The 18787-nt window shown below is 47.7% G+C and overlaps 1 protein-coding gene across 2 annotated transcripts in view; it reads left to right on the top strand.

Annotated features, from left to right (window-relative positions):
• The first annotated feature begins 89 nt into the window (after positions 1-89).
• Positions 90-18787, top strand: part of Tm7sf3 (transmembrane 7 superfamily member 3) — a 58322-nt gene continuing 39624 nt past the window's right edge. Inside the window, exons 1-4 of one of the 2 annotated variants that reach the window (XM_008846879.3) lie at positions 117-244; positions 9576-9655; positions 10865-11019; positions 15831-15981. In XM_008846879.3, coding sequence (XP_008845101.1) covers positions 9583-9655; positions 10865-11019; positions 15831-15981 — 379 coding nt within the window. In that variant the 5' untranslated portion in view covers positions 117-244; positions 9576-9582. Of the gene's footprint in view, positions 245-9575; positions 9656-10864; positions 11020-15830; positions 15982-18787 lie in introns of both variants that reach the window. The other variant, XM_008846878.3, reaches the window with a different exon arrangement.

Genomic DNA, 18787 nt, shown 5'->3' with positions numbered 1-18787 from the left:
GGGAGGAGAGGGAGGAGAAGAGAAGGAGGCGAAGGAGGCGGAGGGACAGGGAGGAGGGGCGGGGAGGAAGAGGAGGGGCGCGGGGAGGGGCAGAGGAGGGTCTGGCCGGCAGGTGCACGCAGGGCCGGGATGGCGCGCAGCACCCCGGCGTAGGTCCGGGCGGGAGCCATGGGGCCGCTGCGGGCGCTGGTGCTCGCGGTGCTGGCGGTGCAGTGCACGGAGGCCGCGGCCGGCTCCAGCCCGGGTAAGCACCGAATGCTTCTGCTTGGCCTGCGAGGTCGCAGCCGGGGTTCGGTGCAGGCGGCCGGGGAGGAGGACCCCGGGTGGGGAGCACACCCCGGAGGCGGATCCGAACCCGGGTCTTGCGTCGGGCAGCCCCCAGGCCTCCCGGGCTGGGGAAGGGCACGAAGTAGCTTGTGTTCGTGGAGCCTCTCTCCCGCAGGAGCAGCCATGTTGGAGCTCGTTGAGCGGCTCTTAGGCGCAGGCTGGTATCCCGGCACGCCGGGGCTGAGCAGGAGGACCAGAGTTCGAGGCTAGCCCGGAAAGGGAGCGTCTGCCCCAAGCCCTAAAGCCAATCCTGACAGACAAACCAAACGGCCTTTTGGGTGCCGTGGCCTCGGTCAGCTGCTGGACAGCCCCGCCTGGCAGGAACCAGGGCTTAGGACCGCCCGACGGCCCCAAGCTGCTGTGGCCTTGTCACCCCCGCCTGGATGGTTGTCACGGGGCCAAGTTCTCTACTGAGACGAAAAGTGAGCCCCGAGGGGAGTTGAAACCCCAGGTGGTGGGCCGGGTGGAAGGGCTTTATTAACAGCCTGGGGGGGGTTGTTAACGGGAAATGTGAAAAGCACTAATTGTGCCAGGCTGGTGGTCACGTGCTGCTTCTGGCGCCGTGAAGCGCATCCTTCCTTCTGTTTACAGCTTGAGACAAGTTGCCTGCCCAGTGTTTGCATTTTCTGAATAATGGGGTCGTGTTTCTAGAGCTTATTTCTGAAAGTCCTGCTGCAAACTGAATCTTCGGATCGAGCATACAACTAAGGCCAACACTTTCTGAAAAGTGCAGATATATATGAATAAGTTTTGTTCTTGCGGAAAATCCCAGTTTAAAACGAACGGGCGCTTCCCGCCTGCATGTGTCAAGTGTTTTTCATAGCTCTAATTCTCACAGTCCCAAGACAGAGAGATCGTCCCCTTTGCAAGACGCTCATTACAGAAATGAGCAGCCAGGAGGAGCACAGGTGGGCCGCCCTGCGTGCAGCTTCCAGGTCAACAAAGCTGCTTTCTGAAAAGAGTTTCTTCGGCAAGGGACCTGGGGATATAGCTTAGTTGCTAGAGTACTTGCCTGGGATATAGCTTAGTTGTTAGAGTACTTGCCTAGTGTGTAGCTCAGTTGCTAGAGTACTTGCCTGGGATATAGCTTAGTTGTTAGAGTACTTGCCTAGTGTGTAGCTCAGCTGCTAGAGCACTTGCCTCCCATGCAGGAAATCCTGGGCTCCATCTTCAGTGCTACATAAGTGGGGTGCAGGTGTATATGCCTAGAATCTGAGCCTGCAGGAGGTGGAGGCAAGAGGATCAAGAGTTCAAGGTCATAGGGGCTGGAAAGATGGCTCAGCAGTTAAGAGCACTTTCTGCTCTTACAGAAGACCAGGGTTCGAATCCTAGCACCCAGTAGTAGCTAACAATTGTCCATAACTCCAGTTCCAGGGGATCTGACACCTTCTTTTGGCCTCTATGGGATTATGCAACAGGTTGTACTTACATGCAGGCATAACACTTCTACACATAAATAAAAATTAATTTTAACAAAGAGTTAAAGGTCAGCCTCAATTTCTTACAGAGTTTGGAGCCAGCCTGGGCTACATGAGATCCTGTTTGAAAAAAAAATTTTTCACAGCATGGGGCTTTATATTTACTTTTCCTATGACTTCATTTTCAGAAATAGCCTTCTGAGGGAGGTGGGACAGAGTGAAAGGTTGGGTTGGGGTTGATCTAGGACAGCCCCTGAGGCAGGGCTGAGAGCTGGACCTTCTTTCTAGTTTGGTGCTTTCGTATCATTGACAAAGTTTTACACACAAGGTGAGAAGAGCCCTTTTGACATTCTCACACCTGGATTGCACCGAGTACTTCAATGCATTCTTCTTGGCTCGTATTAGCATTTTGTGCAGAGAGGGCCGAGATGTGTGGATTTAACAGTGCTGGTAAAAGCTGATTAGTCTCTACATCTGGCCGGTAAAAGTCAGCATAGAAATTAAGAAATAGTTGAAGACGTTCGTGGTCCTCTTGTGAAATGTCAGAGTTGCTGCTGAGGACTCTGATTATAACTCAACCTGAAGGAGCTAGACCTCTATAAATTAGAAGGATTTGTCTGTCTTTAGCAGGGTGGGCTGACTGGCACAGCCTGAGCAGTGGCTTGATGCTAAGTGAAGCTGAGGGGACCAATGGAGCTCCCAGCATGGACGGGAAAGCGCGTCCTCTGGGCACCTGGGCCTGGAGCTGTTGTGCACCTCATCCGTGCTCTAGGGATCTCTTCTCTGCTGTCAGAAATATCTTTGCTCTGGTTTTCCCTTCACACCCAGTTCACATGGAATCCCATGGTGTTTGGAGGTGAGTGGGTTACAAGTGTTTGTGCTTTGAAAAAGTGCTTTAAGGCAGACTCCAGGCCAGGTGTGTCAGCAGATGTACACCATGTTTTCTTCCCAAAGTATTTGAGATACTGATTTCATTGTTGTGTTTCTTTTTTGGTTTGCTTGTTTGTTGTTTTTTGAGACAGGGTCTCCCTGTAGTCCCAGCTGGCCTGGAACTCATAGATGAGGCTGGCCTCAATCTTAGAGAGCTCTGTCTGCCCCCGCCTCCTAAGTGCTGACACTAAAGGTGTGTGCTACCATGCCTGGCTGTTGCGTTTCTTTTAACTTTGTGTACTTTGTGGAGCTGAAGATTTGAACCCACGCATTGTTGTGTTTCTTTTTTGGTTTGCTTGTTTGTTGTTTTTTGAGACAGGGTCTCCCTGTAGCCCCAGCTGGCCTGGAACTCATAGATGAGGCTGGCCTCAATCTTAGAGAGCTCTGTCTGCCCCCCGCCTCCTAAGTGCTGACACTAAAGGTGTGTGCTACCATGCCTGGCTGTTGTGTTTCTTTTAACTTTGTGTACTTTGTGGAGCTGAAGATTTGAACCCACACTAGGCAAGCACTCCACCACAACTGTATCCCAACCTTTGTTTTTTAATGTTTTGGGACTAATGACGGTTCTTCAGAAGATAAAAATGAGAAATTGGTAGCCAAGGCTGGTGGTGGACACCTGGAATCCCAAGGCTGGTGGTGTGGACACCTGGAATCCTAAGCACTTTGGAGGCTGAGGCAGAAGTGTTGGAGGCCAGCCTGAGCTACATAACAAGACCCTGTCTCAAAAAAACAAAGCAACACAAAGTTGGGAGGGGCAGTTAAATGCTAGCCAGTCCTCAAGTAGGTGGGCCATTTTTGCTTTGAATATTCTGGAGAGAATTAGGAAGGCCAAATTTTGCCTGCTCTCTCCTAAAGCTAGATATTATGTGGAAACACAATGGAGGGAAGTGCACTGTGGCGCCTAAGCACTTTGGAGGCTGAGGCAGAAGTGTTGGAGGCCAGCCTGAGCTACATAACAAGACCCTGTCTCAAAAAAACAAAGCAACACAAAGTTGGGAGGGGCAGTTAAATGCTAGCCAGTCCTCAAGTAGGTGGGCCATTTTTGCTTTGAATATTCTGGAGAGAATTAGGAAGGCCAAACTTTGCCTGCTCTCTCCTAAAGCTAGATATTATGTGGAAACACAATAGAGGGAAGTGCACTGTGGCATTGATTAGGCCGTCTGCTCTGCAGCACCTTTGATGTACTGTCTGACTCCCTCCCACTCCCCAAGTCATAAGATCTAATTATGCCTCGTAAAAGGCATCCGATGAGTCCTTTACCAGATGGCTTGGAGGTGAAATTAGGCGCCTGCTAACCTCTGTAGGATGTGTTTTGGGTATGTGTCTTTTCTTGCCAAATCTCTTTTTGTGAGTACAAATTAAATGTAGTTTCCACCCAGGCCTGGTGGCACAGACTTGTTATTCCAGCTAGCTGTTTGAGAGGCTAAGGCAGGGGGCTTGCAAGTTCAAAGCCCATCTGGCCTGTAGAGTTAAGTTCAAGGTCAATCTGGGACCCTGTCTCAAAATAAAAACATAAAATTCTGGGGATGTAGCTTAGTGGTAGTGTGCTTGCCTAGTGTGCAAGAGGTCCTGGGGTCATTTCCCCAGTACTGAGAGGAAGAGACAAGAAATTAAGTACAATTTCTACCACATGTGCTGTAGAGGCTTCAGTGTTGATTTCAGATGTCATTTTGTGTCCCTGCCCCTGCTGGAACCCCACCCCTGGGCCTCACTGTACGAGGCAAAGGCTCTACTACATACACACACACACACACACACACACACACACACACACATTCTTCCTCTCTCTTTCTCTAAATTCCTTTTTGGGTGTTTCTGGGGATCGAGGCCAGAGCCCTATGCAAGTTCTCTACCACCGAGCTATGTCCCCAGGCCCCACTCGTGAATCTTTCTTTCACATCCTGCTCTGGAAGTCTCTCGTTTCTACTGTTGATCTGTTGAGTATTTCTGGGAATGGATGCCTGGTACATGTTGATCTCTTCCTACTAGTTTATTTGTAGGACAATCTGAGCGTGCGTGGATTTAACTCGAGGAGGTGCATCTCCAAAGCCCTGGCAGGCTAGGGAAGCTCATGATACTTGTTTCTAGCATCCAGTGATTCAAAAACAGTTTCCCCTTTGCTCGGTTCTTTCAGCAGCCCAGCGGTTTATGCAGCAGGGTTACCTCCATTTTACTGTAGAGAAATAGACGCCCAGAGGAAATAAATAACTTGCCCGAGGTCACATAGTTCAGGCAGCTTTGAACAAGTATTTTCTGCCCGGTGACTGGTACAGTGCCAGACACTGGTTCATCAGATATGACAAAGACCTGTGTAGCCAGGAGGGAAGCCACAAGAGCTTGGGTTAAAGTGTGATCTTGTGTGAAAATTGTGCAATGGTTTTGGGGCTGATCATTTTCCTACAGAAGATAGTTTGGAGACAGTTTAGGGCAGCAGACGTTTGCTTTTTCCACCAGTCACTGAATATGCTGTTTGCAGTTCTCAAACCTGGATGGACAGTAGACTCTCCTGGAGTTTTTGTTTTGTTTTGTTTTGTTTTTGTTTTTGTTTTTTTAGACAGACTCTTCTGTAGCCCAAGCTGTCCAGGAACGACCCATGTAACTGAGAACGATTTGAACTCATCCTCCTGCCTCCATCCACCTCCTCAGTACTGCCTTACAGACATCTGACACCACATCTTGCTTATGCGGTGCTGGGAATCGAACCCAGGACTTTGTGCATGCTAGACAAGCGCTCTACCAACTGAGTTTCATTCCCAGCTCCTCTCCATGTAGCTTTAAATTTTTTAAAATTTATTTTATGTGTATGAATGTGTTGCCTGCATGTAAGTGCACCCAGGTCATGCAATGCCTGAGGCGGTCAGAAGAGGGCATTAGATCCCCTGGAACTGGAGTTATGGGCAGTTGTTATCTGCCATGTGGGTGCTGGGATTTAAACCCAGGTCCTCTGCAAGAGCAGCCAGTGCTTACTGTGGAGCATCTCTCCAGCCCCTCTCCATGTGGCTTTAATGAATATTTGTTTTTAAATTCATATCTAGAGCTTACTGCTAGTGGTTTTTATTTAAGTGATGTGGGAGAGTTCTTAGCAAACTATCACCCTCCATGCGATTGTCAAGTACAGCCAGGATATATTGCAGTTTTTTAAAAAAATATTTTATTTATTATTTTTATTTTTTTATGTGTATGAGTGTATTGCCTGCATGTATGTGTGTGTACCCGTGTCGTGCAATGCCGCGGAGGTCAGAAGAGGGCTTCAGATTTCCCTGGAACTGGAGTTAAGGACGGTTCATAGCTGCCATGTGGGTGCTGGGAATTGAACTGCAAGAGCAGTCAGTGCCCTCAACCGCTGAGTCATCTCTCCAACCCCATATTGCATAAGGGCATTTCATGATCACAGTGGAAGTGAATAAGAAACTGTATTCAGAAAATAAAAAATAATTGAAGCTGCCAGCTCCTCATGTCACTAATGTATTGTCCGGGGGCTAGGTTTGGATGTCACAAGGTGCCCCCTTTCACTGTTTTCTGCCTGGTTCCTGCTGCAGATGTGGGGGTGTGGGCTCTGTGAAGCACCATCTTAGTAACAGATGAGAGTCCTCACTACTCCCGGAGTGCTAGGTGGAGTTGTTCTCTCCCTGTAGTCCCAGCTGGCCTGGTACTCACTATGTAGACCAGGTTGGCCTTGATCTCACAAAGCCCCACCTGCCTCTGCCTCTCAAGTGCTGGGATTAAAAGTGTGTGCCACTTTTCTTTTTTACATAAAAGATTTATTTATTTTTATGTGTGTTTTGCCTGAAGTACTTATGGATCCCCTGGAACTGGAGTTACAGATGGTTATGAGCCATCACTAGGGGGCTGTGAACCAAACCCTGTTCCTCTAAGAGCAGTGATTGCTGTTAACTGCTCAGCCATCTCTAGCCTTGCAGGTGAAGTTCTTGAAGTCAGAAGCAGAGACTGCAGCTTAAACTTTTGACCCAGATTATTAGGAATTCTCACAGGTCTGTTTTTATTTATGAATTTTTTAGACAGGGATACATCTTAGGTACAGTTTAACCATTTAAGGGCAAAGATTAGCTGTTAGCCCATGTGAAATTTTTGCTGGACAGTGTAATTGCCTGACCTTCAAGGTTTCAAGAATATACTCCTACAAAACAGAATTATGTTTTTTTCTTAAAAAATTTTTATTTTGGGGGCTGGAGAGATGGCTCAGCAGTTAAGAACACTGGCTGTTCTTGTAGAAGACCTGGGTTCGAATCCCAGCACCCACATGGCAGCTAACAACTGTCCGTAATTCCAGATCCAAGGGATCCGACAGCCTCTTCTGTCCTCTGCGGGCATTGCCTGACATAGGTGCACTTTCCTACATGCAGGCAATACACATATACACATAAAAATAATAAAATATTTTTTTAAAGAGTTTAAAAAGTTTTTATTTTATATGTATATTCTGCTTACATGTATGTATGTTCACATGCATGCTTGGTGCCTGAGGAGACAAGATCTCATGTAGTAGGATAATTGAATCATGTAGGTTCACACTTAGTATCTAGCCAAGGATGACCTTGAACTCCCTGTTCTCTTGTCTCCACCCCCCAAGTGCTGAGATGACAGGTGTGCACCACCACACATGGAGATTTCTGTTAATCTGTTTCTCATACTGAATGGTAGTGATTATGCTCATCGGCAGTAGATAGGTTGAATACTTATGGTATTCACAAAGAATGGAATACTAAATAGCTCTTAAGACGGTGAAGCTGCAAGGACCTTTTATCCCCTCTCAGTACTGGGATGAAACCCAGGGCCTGACTCATATGAGATAAAAGTGCTATCACTGACCTGCAGCCTCAGGCCCTGAATTATCAATATGAACATGGATAGATGCCTAAGACCTATTGAATGGCCTGTCAAACATATCTTTCTTCTTCCACATACATGGGAACGTGCAGTACGCATGCGGATATGCATGGGACTTCCAGGCCCACCATCCCTGTATCTTGCAGATTCAACCAGCTGCAGATTGAAAATAATTTTTTAAATGTATCTGTGCTGAACATGTGCAGACCTTTCCTTCTCATTGTTCTCTAAATAATACATGATGTGGTATTTATTTTAGGTGTCTAAGTGATCCACAGATGAAGTGTATGGGTCTATGTGTGTGGGCTGCTACACCACTTTTTATTTATTTTTCAATATATTTTATTGAATTTTTGTGCATTTCATACAATAGATTTTGATATTTAGACCCTCTCCCCTACCCACACCCCCCATAGTTCCCCACCAGATTTCATGCATTGTCATATATGTTAAGACCCATCATGTCAAGTTTGTGTCCCCAGATGTCCCTCAGTCCATCCACTGGAGCCTGGTCAGCCTATCTAGCATCACTCCCTTAAAGAAGGACCAACTGTCCCTCACCCAGCAGTGATCAGCTGCCAAAAGTTCCTTGGCTAAAGTTGGGGCCTCCTGCCCATTTCCCCAGTTCTGGGTTGGGTTTTTGTCTGGTTTGCATTTGCATGGGTCCTGGGCATGCTGTCACCACCGCTGTAAGTTTGTATGAGCAAGTTCCCAGCCACCTGGAAAACGCTCTCCTTGGCTACACCAATTTTTAAATACATATATTCCATTTGTCTTGTGTGTATGTGCATGTGTGTATACGTGTGCTTGTGTATGTGTGCATATGTGTGTGTGTGGAGGCCAGAGGAGGCACCGGGCTCCCCACTCTTCCACCCTCTGCCTTATTCCAGATTCTCTGAGCCTGGCACTGGGCTGGTGGCCAGCAAGTCCCAGGGATCCTCCTACTTGTCCCAAGCACTGGGGTTACAGGTGTGTGCAGCCGCAGGTGGGTGCTGGGATCTGGATGCAGGTCCTCGTGTTGCAGGTAACCACAGCTTCTATCAGTTCAAGATTGCAATGGCCACGTCACGCCCAGAAGACCTTTTCCCTATTTTCCAGCCCCTCCCCGCTCCCCGCCTTTCTATGATGTTCCCTGAGCATTAGAGGGGACGGTATAAATGTCCCATTTAGGGTCAAACACTCAGCTGTGAGACAAGATCTTTATGTAGCCCAGGCTGGCCTCCAACTTTTACATACCATAGGTTGGCCTTGAACTCTGGTCCTCCTGCCTCCTAGTGCTGATACAGGTGTGCGCCACCATGCCCAACTACATCTGTATTAAACTTAAATTCCACTCTGCCCCAATTCTAAATTAGCTCTGTATACACAGAGCTTAGCTCTGTGTCTTAGCTCTGTATACACAGATCCCAAGAGGGTGAGGGCGAGGTGGGAGTTCAAGGCCACACAGAAGTAAAAGCCTAATTCAGTGGCGTCTTTGAGAATGAGATTGGGAAAAGAAAGAGCTGGTTGCATCAGGGGGAGAAGACAGCACAGATAACCATGGGCCAAATGGGGTCGGTGCAGCCAGTGGAGATGGGAGACAGACAGGGTGACCTCGATGAGGTGCTGGAAAACCGCCTTGTCCTAGCTCGTCTTGTCTATAGACTCTCAGCTGGATCCTTCCAGATTCTTATAAAGTGGATCCCTTTCCTAGAATGCTCATAGTTCACAGTTGAATGTGATGTGCCTGGCATGGACCCTCAGCAGACTTGTCAATGTTGATGGTACCTGCTTTTCAAGTTGGGTATTCCAGGCCTCACTTGATACTGGGGGAAAATGAACTTTGAGGGAATACCAGCTTGCCTAAAATCACACCACTGATAACTCAGAATTCAGAATTCACTAGATCATACTGCTCTTTTTTGTTGTTTTTTTGAGACAGGGTCTCACTATGTAGCCCAGGCTTGCCCCCATTTCACTGTGGGCCAAGGATGACTTTGAACTTCTGATCTTCCTGCCTCTTAAGTGCTGAGACTGTGGGCCTGACTAGATGTTCCTCTTCTTTGATTCTAGAAAATTCATGAACTCCAGCAGGTTCCTCATTCTTGAATTCAGGGACTCTGTTCCAAGGAGCATTGTTACTCTCCTACTAGGTGAGAACATTTCTGGCCCTGGAGTCCATCCTCAGTGCTTTGGGTAGTGTTTACATCTTAACTTGCATTTTCATTCCATATTCCACTGTCTACTTGCTGAATGCCCTTGGGTGGGCTACTTTTTTCTTTTTTTTGGGGGGGGGGTCTTTGTGACAGGGTCTCCCTGTAGCCATAGCTGGCCTGGAAATCATTATGTAGATCAGGCTGGACTTGATCTCACAGAGATCCACCTGCTCCTGCCTCCTGAGTGCTTGGAGTAAAGGCGTGTGCCACCACAGTCTGGCAACCATTTTTCTCTTTGAAATAGGGTTTCCTATGGCCCAGGTTAACCTCAAACTCAGTATGTAGCTGAAGATGCCATTGTACTCTTGATCCTCCTGCCTCTACCTCCCAAGTGAAGGGTAATAAGGTGTGTGCCATCATGCCTGGTTTACATGCCTGGTTTACATGCGTGTGTATGTTGGTGCACGTTCATGTGTATTTATGTGCACACTGAGGCCAGAGGCGTGAAGGGTAATAAGGTGTGTGCCATCATGCCTGGTTTACATGCCTGGTTTATGTGTGTGTGTGTAGGTGCACGTTCATGTGTATTTATGTGCACACTGAGGCCAGAGGTCAACCTTGTGTGTCATTCCTTAGGAAACATCCACCTTGTATATTGAGTCAGAGTCTCTCCTTGGCTTGGAACTTACTTGATGAAGCTAGACTGACCGGCCAGTGAGCCCCAAGGAGTGAACACAGGTCCTCAGACTTGCAAGACAAGCACTTCACTGATGCTGAAGATGGAACCCAGGGCCTTCTGTGCGCCAGGCCCCTGTTCTGTCCGCCCTTGTTTCTGCTTTAATGTTGCACTGTCCCCATCACACATTCCCTCCACCCCCAACAGAATCTCCGATGTAGCCCAGGCTGGCCTTGTGCTTAGATCCTTCTGTTTCAGCCTCCCAAGTGCTGAGATTACACACCTGGGTCTCAGGGAGTTTTTCTCCCCATCACACACTCCCTCCACCCCCAACAGAATCTCCAATGTAGCCCAGGCTGGCCTTGTGCTTAGATCCTTCTGTTTCAGCCTCCCAAGTGCTGAGATTACACACCTGGGTCTCAGGGAGTTTTTCTCAGGGTAAAATTAGCATTATATGTTTGTTTATGAATGAGATTTCTATGGGTTGATACTAGAGGTATAATATTAAAATGGGAATTTTTCCATTGTAGGTTTTCTTGAATTCTCTGTGGGAAAATTTACATACTTTGAGCTCAACAGGCCCTTTCCTGTGGAAGCTGCTCTACATCAAATTTCAAGCAATGTGACTTTTCTTATTTTCCAAATACACTCACAGTATCAGAACACAACTGTTTCATTTACTAAGGTAAGTACAAAAAAACTATTTCAGTAAAAACGTCATCTCTAGAATTTTGAATCTTTTAAGAATTTGATGTTTCTTTATGCTTATGACTCTGTTTCTTAAATTTTATAAAAATGGGACTGGAGAGATGACTTGGTGGTTAAGAGCACCGACTGATCTTGAAGAGGACCGGGGTTCAATTCCCAGCACCCACATGGAGGCTAACAACCCCCTAACTCTAGTTCCAGGGGATCCGATGCCCTCTTCTGAACTCATTAGGCATCACACAACTTGGGTGCACTTACATACAGGCAATACACTCATACACATAAAATAAAAATAATAATTTTTTTTTAAATTTCAGAAATGAAAATTGGGTCTTGCCAAGTTAGTGATGGAGTGTGGGGGAGGAAACCTGGGCTGGAGTGGTGATGGAGATGCTGGTGATGAGAGCTGAGGTGGTGATGGAGATGATGGTGATGGAGAGCTGAGCTGGTGATGGTGATGGAGATGGAGAGCTGAGATGGTGATGGTGATGGTGATGGAGAGCCGAGCTGGTGATGATGATGGAGATGGAGAGCTGAGCTGGTGATGGTGATGGTGATGGAGAGCTGAGGTGCTGATGGAGATGGAGAGCTGAGCTGGTGATGATGGAGATGGAGAGCTGAGGGGCTGATGGAGATGGAGAGCTGAGCTGGTGATGATGGAGATGGAGAGCTGAGGGGCTGATGGAGATGGAGAGCTGAGCTGGTGATGATGGAGATGGAGAGCTGAGGGGCTGATGGAGATGGAGAGCTGAGCTGGTGATGATGGAGATGGAGAGCTGAGGGGCTGATGGAGATGGAGAGCTGAGCTGGTGATGATGGAGATGGAGAGCTGAGGGGCTGATGGAGATGGAGAGCTGAGCTGGTGATGATGGAGATGGAGAGCTGAGGGGCTGATGGAGATGGAGAGCTGAGCTGGTGATGATGGAGATGGAGAGCTGAGGGGCTGATGGAGATGGAGAGCTGAGCTGGTGATGGTGATGGTGATGGAGAGCTGAGGTGCTGATGGAGATGGAGAGCTGAGCTGGTGATGATGGAGATGGAGAGCTGAGGTGCTGATGGAGATGGAGAGCTGAGCTGGTGATGGTGATGGTGATGGAGAGCTGAGGTGCTGATGGAGATGGAGAGCTGAGCTGGTGATAGAGAGGGCTCCCTGCCTACAGTCTCTTCTCACACTCAGGTTTTCCTCCTGATTCCCACCTTTCCGTTGTCTTCCTGTAGAACACATTTTGCTGTGTTCCCATCATGATTTAGCTGCTTAGTCCTGTAGTTTACCAAGAGCCCCTAGGATCAGCTGCATTCCCTGGGGTTTTTTATGAAGACGAAGGAAGTTCTAGCCCCAGCTCATCCAGCCTCAAGCAGAGCTTCAGCAGGAGTGAGGCCTCTTCTGGTGTCGTCACTAACCCTGCAGGTGCAACATCCACTGCAGCACTTTAAAGTGCCTTGGATGGGCATAGCTGAGAAGGGTCAGCCATAAAGGATCTTCAGTGCCGTCACATTATTGCAAGTGACAAGATTTCATTGATAACGAGAATTTGGGGAAAAGACATTTCTACTTTTAAAGATTTATTTCTATGTGTGAGTGTGCTTTAGGTGTGCATGTGTGTGCAGTGCCCATAGAGGCCAGAAGAGGGCATCAGATCCCTGAAACTGAAGTTATAGGTAGTTGTTAGCTGTCATATGGGTGCTGGGAATTGATTGTGGGTCTTCTGTAAGAACAACCAGTGCTCTTAACTGCTGAGCCATTGCTCCAGCCTGCATTCCTATGTGCTAGATTAATTAACTTCTTGAGCCTAGAGACTCTTACAGTCTAGGGTCTTTCAGGCAAAATATGAAGTTCTATGGGATCTATCTAGGCAGAGTCTCGTGACCTCTGGGAACTCAGTGGGACCTCCAGCTACTGGTGAGGAACTCCCATTCGGCTTAGCTTGTTAAAAATTTATTTTATTTTATTTTATGTGTATGAGTGTATTGCTTGCATGTAGATAGGTGCACCTGTGTCGTACAATGCATGTGGAGGTCAGAAGAGGCCATAGGATCCCCTGGAACTAGAGTTACGGATGGTTGTTAGCTGCCATGTGGGTGCTGGGAACTTAACCCAGGTCCTCTGCAAGAGCAGCCAATGCTCTTAACCCCTAGCCATCTCTTCAGCCGTTGGCTCAGTTTTTAAGCTGACCCATACAGTGGTCACTGTCTCATGCCTACATCTGAAGAAACAGTTTGGTTGCAGACTTGCCCGCATTTGCTAATACTTGATAGAAGAGGCCTGGGTGACAGCGCCTTGGGCCTTGATTTCCGTGTAGCAAGATCTCGGTTATAAGACCTTGGTCATCCTGAGTTATGGTTTCTTCTGCGCTGTCCGCTATCATACTACTGAGAGGAGCAGGACTGCTCGGGGCTAGGGGTGTGTGTGAAGAGCAGCGTTTGTGTCCTCCATCCCTTCCAGTGATGAGGGCACACGTGGCTCTTCGGGCTGTCATGGCTGTAGATAATTATCTTTGTCTCGGGCTTCCCAAGTTGAGCCCCATCTAGTATGTTTGCTTTTTACCCCCTCAGCTTTCAGAGGACATTCTGACTCGGTTCCTTCTTAGCATTTTATTAAACAGCTTTCTAAACGGGAGGGGAGGCGTTTGCAGGAAGGTTAGGAATTGGCGCTAGGAACCTGTCTAGGGTGATGCACTTGCTCAGTCTTGATTCAGTGATGGAGTCATAGTACCTGTGCATCAAACCTTACCAAATGTACTTTTTGTAAAGTTATTTATTTAAAAAGGTTCTCATTATGTAGCGCAGGCTGCTCTGGAACTCACTGTGTAGCTCAGATGGCTCTCTCACTCATGGTGATTCTCCTGTGATAGCTTCCTGAGTGGGAGGATTATAGGCCCAGCATTCATATGAAGTTTATAATAGGCCAGCTAAAAGCTTTCTGGGCTGGGGATGTAGTTAAGTTGTAGAGCGTTTACCTAACATGCATGAAATCCTGGGTTCAGTTTTCAGCACCACTTGAACTGGACATGGTGGTGCACACACATGATCCCAGTGCTTGGGAAGTAGAGGCAGGAGGATCTGGAGTTCAAGGCCAGCTTCAACTATGTAGTGAGTTTGAGCTGCCGGGGCCATATGAGCCCATCTCAGAGAATGAAAGCTTTCCAGAAACTGAGCTCCCTGGGACAAGGTTCATACTTTTCCTTGGTAGCTGTGGCGCTGGTGCAGTAAACACTGATTCTGTTGAACTGTAGTGCTTGAGAAATTCAGTGTGCAGCTCCTAGGGCTTTCACTTACTTTTCCCTCCATGGTGTTGGGTATGAAACCCAGGCATCATCTTATGCACGTGCTCTACCACTGGGCCACACCCTGACCTCCAGTGCCTTGGAATTAAGAGGTAGAAACAGGGTGGCAGATATGGCTCAATCAGATAGAAAACACAAGGCTATGAGTTTGATCTCAAGAACGACCTTAAATTTTTTTTTAAAAAAGCCTGGCCTGGTGATGTGGGTTTGTAATCCCAGCACTGGGGAGGCAGAGACAGAAGGATCTCTGGGGCTCACTGGACAGCCAGTATAGCTGGCTGTCGGAGACCTTGACTCAAACAATAAAGGGGTTGGGCTAGAGAGATGCTCAGCAGTTAAGAACACTGTCTGCTCTTGCTGAGGACCTAGGTTTGACTCCCAGCACCCACATGGTGGCTAACAACCACCCTTAACTCCAGTTCAGGGATCTGATGCCTTCTTCTGACCTCATGGACATTGCATGACATGGGTGCACTTACATACATGCAGGCAAAACACTTATACATGTAAAATAAAAATAAATTTAAGATTTTTATTTTAAAGGTGAAAAGTAAGTGAGGAAGACCCTGACGTCTCCACATGCGTGTTCACACACTTACACATGTGCACACACATGAACATATACATATAAACACAACATAAAAAGTAGAAACTGTAGGCAGTGGCAGGCCATGACCAGAAAGCTTTTGGGAGTAAGATTTGTACCCCTATAAAACAGTCCCCCCAAGAGCACTCCCCCCCTCTGCCATGTGATGACACAGTCAGAAGTTGGTAGTCTGCAGCTTGGAAGAGGTCCCCGACCTGAACCTGACCATGCTGGACTCTGATCCCAGATTTCCAGCCTCCAGAACTGTAAGAAATAACTTCCTGTTGTTTATAAACCATCAAACCTAATTAATGTATTTTGTTATAGCAGCTCAAACTGACTGAGACCATGATGTGTTTTTTTGTTTGTTTTTTTTTTTTTTTTGGTCTTTTTGAGACAGGGTCTCCCTGTAGCCCCAACTGTCCTGGAACTCACTATGTAGACCAGGCTGGCCTTGAACTCACAGAGATCTGCCTGCCTCTGCCTCCCGAGTGCTGGGACTACAGGCGTGCATCACCACGCCTGGCCATGATGTGTTTTTTTAAAGAGTCCTTCTGGGCTGGAGAGATAGTCCAGTGGTTAAGAACACTGACCTTGCAGAAGACCCAGGTTCGAATCCCAGCACCCACGTGGCAGCTAACAACTGTCCATAACTCCAGTTCCAGGAGATCCGACAGCCTCTCTGTCCTCTGCGGGCATTGCACGACACGGGTGCACTTACCTACATGCAGACCTAACACGCATACACATGGTGTGGGTGTGGGTGTGTGAACAGAGGTGAAAAGGACTCCGTAAGGAGGACGGACACTTTTCATTATTGTTTTGAGAAGATTTGGAAAAGGCTGTGCACACTAGGTCAACTCTACAATGTGTGTTTTAAAATTTCATTTTCATACTGACTTTGCTTCATAATTGCAGACTCTCCTTCCCAACGCCTCAGAAACAGGCAACGACGGAGGACTGGTCTTCACTCTTAGACCTGAGCAGACCGTATGCACTTGGTACTTGGGGACTGAAGATACCAAGCCTGTCAAAAACGTAGCCATTCCACTCCCTTACTCAGAAGGAGGTAACTTTTCTGTCCCTGTTGATCTGTGGAATATGGTCTGTGTTTGCGGAAATATCAGGCAAATAATCTTGTTAGTGTTGCTTATTACAATTTATTTAATCAGCAATGTTTTCGTGCAAGAGAGGCAGAGAATTACCGTGTTGATTGATGTGCATGTGGTGACTGGGAGAGGTCATTAAATGGTCCTTGGAAAAGCGGAATCAGACCTAGTTCTTCATGGCTGCTGGTTATTCTCTGTAGAGGAAGCAGTGTGTTCAGTGTCTTTAAGAAGATGCAGGGTGACCAAGTGTGGTGGCGCATGCCTTTAATCCCAGCACTCAGGAAGCAGGACCAGGTGGAGTTCTGTGATTTTTAGGCCAGCCTGGTCTACATGGCAAGTTCCAGACCAGCCAGGGCTACATAGTGAGATTCTGTCTCAAAAAAAACAAAACGAAAAAGAAGATGCGGGGTTTGGAGAATGGTGAGCAGGGGACTTGTCTAGAGACAGGGTGAAGGGCCTCAAACGCCGTTTGCACTGTCTTGAAGAAGCTTAAAGGTTTGGGCACAGGAACCATGTAGTCCGTTTCACTTCTTAGAAATCTGACTCTAGAGGGGTCGGGGTGTAGCTTGGTTGGCAGACTGCCCAGCATGCATGATGCCCTGGGTTCAGTCCCCAGCACTACATAAAGCTGGACATGCCTGTAATCCCAGTGCTCAGGAGGTGGAGCACAAGATCAACAGTTCTGAGTCATCCTCAGCTACATAGTAAGTTCAAGGTCAGCCTGGCTACATGAAGAAACAACAGCCAGAAGAGGGCTGACTTGTGAGGACTCAGAATGGAAAAATAAGCATCTGAACAGAGGCCATGAGCTGGGGGTTTGGGGAGGTGGAGCCAGTTAGGCACAGTAGTCAGTGCCTAGATATCATTGAAGAGGACCCTGGGCCTCTTATTTGGATAGCTTGGAGATTGTGATCCAAAATAGGTTTAGAACAGGGCTTTTGTGGTGCTGGGGGTAGAGTCCAATACTGTAATGGCTTCCATTTGAGACACAGTGAATCTGAGATGCTTGGAGGCCATCTGAATGGAAGTGCATAGTGGGCAGTTAAATACCAGCCTGCTGTAGAGGAGTGGGGTTAGAAACTCGGCTGGCGTTGAAGCGAGACCATGCACCAGTGTTCTCTAGGGATTAGATTCTTTCCTAGGGCTGACCACATGTTGGGCACTGTACCTGGGGAAGCCTGCTCCTGGGGCGTGAGCACAGGTTGAGCTGTCTGCAGGAAGGCGCTCCTAGAGGTCCTGCCTTAGGTGAACAGTGGTGAATGGTACAGAAGTGTCCGGCGGTGGAGCGGCGTCCAATCAGGGCACTGTTTTCATGGCATAGTAGGAACGAGAGCCAGGTTATAGTGACTGAGAAGGTAAGATGAGGGAATTTAGGTAGCGTACTTATTTAGTGTGGGCTTACTTAGAGGGCTTGGAAAAAAAAATTAGGGATAAAAGGAACAAGAGGGGACAGTGGTTACTAAAGGGAGTAGAATCCAGAAAACCATGAGAATTGCAGGGAGAAAACGTCATTTAATTACCTGATGAAAGCCGTGAACATCGAGTCCATCAAAGACAATACATATATAAAACAATCCCAGCGATTGACGAGAGGGTTCAGCAGTTAAGAGCACTTGCTGCTCTTGAAGAGGACCTGGGTTCGGTTCCCAGCGCACATGTTGGGTGGCTCACAACTGTGTGGAACCGCAGCTCCAGGGGCTCTGTTGCCTTCTGGCCTCTGCAGGCACTGCACACACGTACACACAGACACATAAAAATAAAATAATATCTTAAGACATTACAAACAGGAGCTTTAACTGGAATGTGTCGTTTCTCGGGTGTGATAAATGTAAGTGTAGGAAAAGAGAACATGAAAGGAGAGCTCATACTGTAGAGAAGAGTCACATCCCGCTAAGAGGTACAGACTGCTCACCATCCTGGGTCTTGCCAGGGAAAGTCTACCACCAGAGTTCCAGCCGTGTGTGGGAATTAGGACCCAGCTGTGGGAGGGGTAGGGTGGTAAGTGCCTGGAGTCCTGGTCTTCTGAACCTTACACTGCTGCGCCTGATCCCGCTTATCTTCATGTACCCAGTTCTTCACGTGACTTCTTCGAGGAGGGCGGGGCATGCCTAAAGGTCATGAGTAGGGTTCCTAATAGGAAGGAGGGACTGCATCAGTCACATGTTGACTGGAAATTAAATAGCCAACATTTATCTTGTGTTTGATTAAATGCCCATTCACTCCCATACATGGCCTTGGTTTCCTTTGCTTTTAGTCTTTGATGCACACACCAAGACTCCCAGGTGAGAGGATGACTTCAGGAGTGGCTGGGAAAGTGGCCACGTCTTCCTCCATTACCCACAGAGCTCTTTTCTTCTTGGTCCTGACCCTGTCCTCCCCCCAACCCCCGCTATCCACTGAATGTTAAGCTTTCCTGTGTGTAGGGTGTCTTGTATATAGTCTGTGTTAACCTTGAGCTCGCTGTACAGTAGATGATGGCCTTAAACTCCTGATTGCTCTCCATCTACCTCTCGAGTGCTGGGATTATAAGTGTGTCCTACCATACCTGGTAGTTTAAGCGTTTTGGGAGCCCTAGACCCTCGAAACTTAATACAAACTTGTGTTACTTTTGTGTCTTGTCACTGACTTTAAGCACCTAAGGGAGGAAAGATTTATGTTGGCTCAGCTACAGAGGGATTTCAGGCCGTCCTGCCAGAGAATGCGTGATGACAGAAGCTCCGACCATGGCAGGGGAATGTGTGTGTGCCCTCCATGGGAGGAGCGTCT

This window comes from Nannospalax galili, unplaced genomic scaffold (genome assembly GCF_000622305.1).
Source record: "Nannospalax galili isolate Female #2095 unplaced genomic scaffold, S.galili_v1.0 scaffold763, whole genome shotgun sequence".
Taxonomy (NCBI): Eukaryota; Metazoa; Chordata; class Mammalia; order Rodentia; family Spalacidae; genus Nannospalax; species Nannospalax galili.
This window is presented reverse-complemented; position numbering and strand designations above follow the sequence as displayed.